We start from the raw sequence: 7537 nt of genomic DNA, 5'->3' as shown, positions 1-7537 counted from the left end.
TCGCGCTATGATTGGCTTCTGATGTCGACACGTGTCGCGCTGTGATTGGCCTCCTGGTTGGAGGGAAACTCTTCTAGGTCCTTGACGGTATAACGTTGACCAGTGCTCAGTAGTTTCGAGATTGGTCAAGTATGGTACAAACAATTTACTTAAAAAGATTCAATACTACGACAAAGGGAATGGTAGCAGAGCTTCTAAAAGTGACAAAAGATAGCTTTCTATAGTGAACCTACGACTAAAGAAAGGGAAAATGGGTGAATAAACTAAAGTTTTCTAGTTTTCGATGTTGAATGCAAAATTGAGTGTTGCTTGATTGATTGGTTGAGAGAGAGTTTTTGCTTGTGTTCCTTGTCGCTTTTATAGACTTCACTAGCCCAATTGTCCAAGCCTTCCCTTTTGAAGATGGCGTCCAAAGCATGGTGAGTTATCATCTGCTTATTAATTACCTACCCATGTCATGGAAAAGTACCTTTTTTTTTTTTCAGGGTGAGCTGCCCTCTATTGTTTGTCACTTCTCATATAGACATGATGACTATTGGTTGCTAGAAATGGTTTTAAATTCATCTTGGGCTGCCACCTATCCCAACCCATTTCCTTTCTTATTTTGTATGCCTGAGCCTTCATTTGCCTTGAACTCAATATTAAATACGGAAAACTAATGAAAAAAGCTTGAAAACTTTGAGTTTTAATGATAAGGACAAAATAAAGGGTAAAGTGAATAGTACCAGGATTGACTTTTTAGTGTAAAAATGTAATTTTTCGTTAAATTGAACAGTACCGGGTGCTTTTCGTCAAATTGTATGCTAGAGGTGGGGGTGAGTGCAGCAAGAAGCGCTGCGGTTTTTGCTCAGTGGATTGGGTTGAGTGGACAACGATGTGTGACGGAAGGAGACATGGTGATCATCATAGCTGCGATGAACGGGCACGGAGAGGATTGCTCTCCGATTGGCCCTATTATTAATGATGCTCGGGAATTGATTAAAGGTTTTCATATACAGCTGACCATGTTAAAAGATAGGCCAACCAAGTTGCCCATAGACTTGTTCGTGCGGGTATAGGTTGTGTTCAGGATTTGATGTGGCATGAAGAACCTTCGAATTTAATCACGGATGTACTACTTGGAGATGCCTCCAATTAATTGTATCCATTTAAATTTCGTTGTGAGGATGGCTAACTTTTAGTTTATTTGTACGGTACGCTTTTTTTTCTTTCGATCAAGTTGAAATTCTTGACAAGATTTTTATCGAGATCAGTGTAAGCACATTATCCTCGCTTTGTACTTTTTTTTTTCTTCTAAATGAACATCTTACTTTTCTCATAAAAAAACAAAAATAAATAAACGCGTCATCTATTTCTGGAACAATATGACCCACACCCTGAGGTCATGTTTGATTTGCACTACTAGATAAGGGTATTGATTCTGGTATCTATACATCCCACTAATTCCACCATGCACATCCCACCACTTTTAATTAATTCATTTTGACCATAATACTGCAAGCTTGCCTAACAATTCGATCAGAATACACTCATATTCTGGAGCAAAAAGGAGGAAAATAATGAAATATATAATATAAGATGAATACATATATTCTTACAATTGTCCTGTCTTTGTTCCATATTTTATTATAGTAAAACGAGAACTCTACTACGAGGCTATTCCTTTTTTATTAACTTTAATTATAAGTCATTGCACGCTCATATTATATAACGAAACATTTGTGACATCATGTGATATTGTTACGGAAAATTGATTTCATTTCCTACGGAAAAAAAAATCCAAGAACATTTATTTCATTTGCTAACATATTTGGACTTCACAATTTTATAAGTTCTTAAAATCATTAAGAACTACTAATATATCTTTATTATAAGATTTAAAACTATTATATATATGCAATTTTTCACCGTATTAAGTCACGTGACTTGTATGTGGTACATTCTCAAAGGTAGATTTAACATTTTCTATTTAGTTTAATGTATAACCTTTTTCTTATTCTAGAAAAAAATAAAAAAAGTATGACCTTTTTTTGTTGAAAAAAATTATGTATGGTTTTAACTTTGAATGGTAAATTGATAGCTAGATTCATTACATGCATGCAACGTTAAGGATTTATGGAGAGAAAGGGACAATACTACTATCCTCTAAAGGGTGTGGTTAAGTCAAGTGACTTAAAAATGAATGGGAATTATGGAGGCAGATTCTCTCTGCCCTCCCACTTCTCGTGCCCTCACTTGCCCTCCTGTTTTATGTGGTCATGGTTAAGCCACGTCAACATTTTATATTATTTTTTTATAGAGATAATAAGACAAAAAGGAATAGTAATATAAAATGTTGACGTGGTTTAACCGTGACCACACAAACAAAATAGCACAGGAAGGCATGGGAAGCGGGAGGGCAGAGAATCTGCCTTCGGGAATTATTTGATAAAGTAGCTTCAAATATTATAGTACTGAAATTAATTGGCATGTTTTAATTAGTTCAAAAGGATTACTTTTTTCTGACATAATATGTTAAGTTAAATTTCGATGGCTCTGTTTCTGCAGGCAGGGGTGCTGCGGCTTTTGTTATGTGAGACCATGAGGGGACTCCTATTGGTGCTGGAGTTTTGTGTCTAGGTGAAGGAGGAGGATTCTCTTCCCCCCTATTCTCATCAATTTCCCTCATCTTCTCTCACATATTGTTTTTTGTCTTATTGTCTCTATAAAAAAATCAATATAAGATGTTGACGTTAGGCTTGGCAAACGAGTTGTGTCTGTCGTGCTCGTGTAACACCTGTTATCTTAATCTGTCGTGTCGTGTCACACCCGTTATCTTAACGGGTCATTAACAGGTCAGGTCACTTTACCCATTGGGTAAAGTGACCCAACCCGTTATAATCCGTTAAGAAAAATAATTTTTTTTTCTTAAATTTGTACATACCACACATTGCCACATAAATATTACTTCAAAACATTAAAACACATTTGTCGTTTAAGTACTACATCTACACGCGAAAATAAGAGCCTAATAAAAAAGCATACATACACTACTAGTTTATTACAAAATATTAAATGTGCAAGTCATTAGTTTTAATTTTAACGAAAACCCCATGTGACATCCCACATCGCCCAGGGGAGTGATCCTTAAATGTATATTCCCATCCCTACCTAGCACGAGGCTTTTTGGGAACTCACGAGAAACTTCCCAGTTGGTCACCCATCCTGGGAGTGCTCTAGCCTCCTTCTTGCTTAACTTCGAAGTTCCTACGGAACCCGAAGCCAGTGAGCTCCCAAAAGGCCTCGTGCTAGGTAGGGATGGGAATATACATTTAAGGATCACTTCCCTGGGCGATGTGTACGTATCAAAGTTTGGTGACGATCCGACGGTTGGATCGTCGATTCACCTTTTGGCCTAACCATGAATCGTATCGAAATTAAGTCCAAATGATCGACCAACGTTAAGCCACTATCAAAACTGAACTCAAGACATCAAATATAGCTTAAAAATAACATTGGCGGCCCACTGGCCACGTGCCACCGCACGTGCCGCTGTGGGTGGCGATCGGCCGCCCCGGCTCGCCGGAAAATCTAACTATTTCTAAAAATTACCAAAATTTACAGAAATGAAGATCTCAATGAGTAGAGCAACTTTCATACCTGTGGCCAAGGCCAATTCGGTCGGCAAGGCCTCCAATTTCAACAAAACCCGTCTGAAACCCTAGATTTTGGGTGTGCTCAATCCGTCCTCATATCAACTCCGTCGTTCCAACCATTGCTTGGGCTTACCATTCCCTCACGGTTTTTTTTTTGGGAACTCACAAGCAACTTCCCAGTGGGTCACCCATCCTGGGAGTGCTCTAGCCTTATTCTCGCTTAACTTCAAAGTTCTTACGGAACTCGAAGCCAGTGAGCTCCCAAAAGGTCTCGTGCTAAGTAGGGATGGGAATATACATATAAGGATCACTCCCCTGGGCGATGTGGGATGTCACACCCCAAATCACTAGTTTTTGAAAAAAAAACATAGAATACCCAAAAATACAAAATTCATACCTTTAGCGTGTGCTTGCCTGTGTGTGGTTTTCTTGTGGCTACCAGAGTCGAGTTGAACGAAGTGAACAGAGGAGGATGCGAGAGAGATGTGGATTAAGGAGACGGTACGGGAGTAAGTTTAGACTGGAGAGATCAGAGTGAATGAGAGAGAAGAAAAGGATAGCCTCCAACCCAATGCACAATGGACGGCTGAGATTAAATCTCAACTGATCCAATGGTCACCAATTTTTTAAATTTAATTTAATATATATAATTATTATAGTTTTTAGGGGTCTAAAATTGTTAAATTAATATATATAATTATTATAATATTTTTTTGGGGTTATAAAATTATTAAATTAATATTTTGCTTATCGTGTATCGTATTACCCACGTGTATACCCGAACCAACCCGTTATCTTAATATGTGCTTATCGGGTTACCTGATAACAACCCGATTCGTTATCGTGTCGACCCGAACACCTGTTAATTTCGTATCGTGTCTTGTCGGGTTATCGAGTCGTGTCAGGAATTATCAGACGTAGTTGACGTGGATAAATCGTAACCGTTCAAATAAGAAGGGAGGAAAGAGAAAAGAGATTAGAAGGGGAGAGAATCCTCCTCCTTGGGTGAAACCACTATTAATGTGGCTGAGACTACTCTCTAAAAGAAGGGCTGATGTTGGCCAAGCAAATTGGTGTCCAGAGGTTATGGGTGGAAGGGGACTCGTTGCTTATCATTCAGCTCGCACGTGGAGTGTGGAAGCCTCGTTGCCATATCCACCAGATCATTAGTGACATTATTGGATCTGCAACTGAATTCGTTGAGATTTCCTGGCATCATATTTTTAAAGAAGCAAACTTTGCTGCTGAAGCTACTGCGCATGTCGGCCTTTTTATTGATAACCCTCACTTTTGGAACTTTTGTTGGCCCCTAAGGCTTTGACCCCCCGTAGATTTGACATTCAGGTAACTGGTTGTACTAGATGTTTCAGTCTTTAATAAATGATTTGTTTATCCAAAAAAAAAAAAAAAACTAGCTAGGGACTTAATTGACACTCGAGTAATAATTCAATGACCAATTTAGAAGTTTACTCATGTTTAGAATGGGTCATAAGGACCTAGAATGCTAGAAGATAGACAGATGGATCATTGAAATACATTATGGTGTTAACTCTAATAAAGTGTGTCCAAATATGTGTTTCTCGATCTTTACCTATTTATATTAATAATAATTTTTTTGAACACTATAGTATCTATACACTAAAGGGTGGGGAAGCGGGTTAAGCCTTACGATAAGCTTCCCATAATAATGTGGTTCAACTTCGCCTTTGGCGAAAATTGAACTTAAGACCTCTCACTTACAAGTGAGGAGGAATACCACTAAGTGAAGATAAATACCACTAGACCATAGTACTAAGTGATAATAATAATAATAATAAATTTTAAGTACTAATAGATTGTCCAAAAACAAAAAAAACAACGGTATGAATGGGCTGGTGCTATCTACACACCTATTTTTACCTCTCACCTACACTCTTCTCAATTTTCGGTCTTCGGATGAATGAATTGAAGAAGATCAATGGACAAAAATTAACAAAAGTGTGCTGGAGGTACAAAAGGGTGTGTGAATAACACTATTCTAAAGATATTGAGGTAGTTTATCTAGAACTCCTCAGCGCATTAAGCCTAATCATGAGCTTGATTCAAAGGAGCAAAACTTGACCTAATCTTCCACTGAAAAGTAGCACCAGACAGACAATTCACAATCCATTTGTAAGTTCCAAAGAGCGACCAGTATAGTGCTTTGAAAATGTGTGATGCTTTAGACATTTTACTTTTAATACTAACATTCGTGGCTAGCTTGAATTCGTCTTTCAACATCATTCGTGGAAGTTTAATTTCTCCAGAACTAGGTCAATATCCCATAAGTAATGTCAAGTTTATTATATTGGCTGGTGAGACTTTTGACAAGGTTGAATGAAAAATAAAAACAAAGTAAACAATTTCAACTCTAGTCACAATCAATATCTTAAAAACTTACAAAAAAAAAGTCAACAATTTCGCCTCCAGTCACAACCAATATCTTAGAAGCTTCTTATATATGTATATATACCGATTGCGTTCTTTGATATATCTCATAAATCCAACATGTTCTTCTTCAAATCAATCCCTCTGGGTCTCTTAGTGCTTTGCCTTTTACACCATTCTGCAATTGGTGCCTCCCCACTTTACCATTTTTGTTTCAGCCCAGAAAACTACACTGCTGATAGTCCATATGGTGCCAACTTGAACTCATTGTTCAGTCTTTTATACACCAAAGTTCCTCCTACTGGCTTTGGCCTTGGTTCAACTGGCCAAGCTAAAAACCAAGTGAATGGCTTGGCCCTTTGCCGCGGTGATGTCTCAAGCAAAGATTGCAATACTTGCGTGGTTGACGCAAGCAAAGAGATTCGCGAGCGCTGCCCTTATCGTAAAGGAGCCATAATTTGGTACGATCACTGCCTTTTAAAGTACTCAGATGTGAGCTTTTTTGGGCAAATTGATAGCAGGAACAGGTTCTATATGTGGAACGTCCAAGAAGTAGAGAATGGGACACTATTCAATGAGAAAGTTAAAGAGTTGTTAAGTGGGTTATCCAATGAAGCTTCTGAAGCTAATCAAAAGCTTTATGCTACTGGTGAGGTACAACTCGATACATTCACAACCCTTTATGGCATTGCTCAATGCACGAGGGACCTCTCTGGCGTTGATTGTAAAAAGTGTCTAGATAGTGCAATAAGCGAACTCCCAAACTGCTGCGATGCAAAACGAGGTGGGCGTGTTGTAGGTGGGAGCTGTAACTTTCGATATGAACTGTATCCCATTGTCAATACTTAAGAGTATAATTATTCTGTACAATGTGATCGACGTCATGTTATGCTTGCTAATAAATGATGTTCAGATGATATTTGAATGTCTTTCTTGACAAATTTGTCCAAGGATATGGATCTGTGTTTACTGATTGTGTTTGTGTTATAAAAGAAAAGTATTATGGTATTGAGTAGTTTTATGAGATTGTATTTATTTCCGAAGTTAGCATTGAGTGGGAATATGCTGATTTTATATATAAAACTTGTATATTTCATCATGAGATCTTTACAAGATTACAAGACATATATATGAGATTGGAATTGAGTGAGGGAAGGCATAGAATGCGGGACATCACACCTCAATCTTCTAAGCACAATCAGCTGCCATAATTCAAGGAAAAAAGGTGGTATTCACAACTCATCACAAGATAAGGTGATGGGGAGTGGTGACTACAACCTAATATCTAGGTTTTCTTGTCTATGTAAATATGTGGTTGCTTGTGCAATTAAGATTGACTTATTTACGGTTTTGAATAAGCCCTGTATCTTGTTCTCTTATAAATACTTACCTTATGGAGAATAATGAAGTACTTGTTATGAATATACTTTTAGCACCTGCGTATTGTGTAAATCATTAATAGATTATATTTAGGATACTAGAAGATCTTTTTCCTT

At 37.7% G+C, this 7537-nt stretch overlaps 1 protein-coding gene across 1 annotated transcript; it reads left to right on the top strand.

Annotated features, from left to right (window-relative positions):
- The first annotated feature begins 6139 nt into the window (after positions 1 to 6139).
- LOC103405268 (antimicrobial ginkbilobin-2-like protein) lies at positions 6140 to 7049 on the top strand. The gene has a single exon (XM_008344243.4). It carries the CDS (start codon positions 6162 to 6164, stop codon positions 6888 to 6890), a length of 729 nt encoding a protein of 242 aa, XP_008342465.1. The 5' UTR covers positions 6140 to 6161; the 3' UTR covers positions 6891 to 7049.
- The last annotated feature ends 488 nt before the right edge of the window (positions 7050 to 7537 follow it).

Source organism: Malus domestica, chromosome 05, assembly GCF_042453785.1.
Source record: "Malus domestica chromosome 05, GDT2T_hap1".
Lineage (NCBI taxonomy): Eukaryota > Viridiplantae > Streptophyta > Magnoliopsida > Rosales > Rosaceae > Malus > Malus domestica.
Note: the sequence above shows the minus strand (reverse complement) of the source record. Positions and strands in the feature narration are given on the sequence as shown.

Coding starts and splice junctions, on each gene's coding strand:
- LOC103405268 (XM_008344243.4), top strand. CDS start 6,162: ATGTTCTTCTTCAAATCAATCCCTCTGGGTCTCTTAGTGCTTTGCCTT.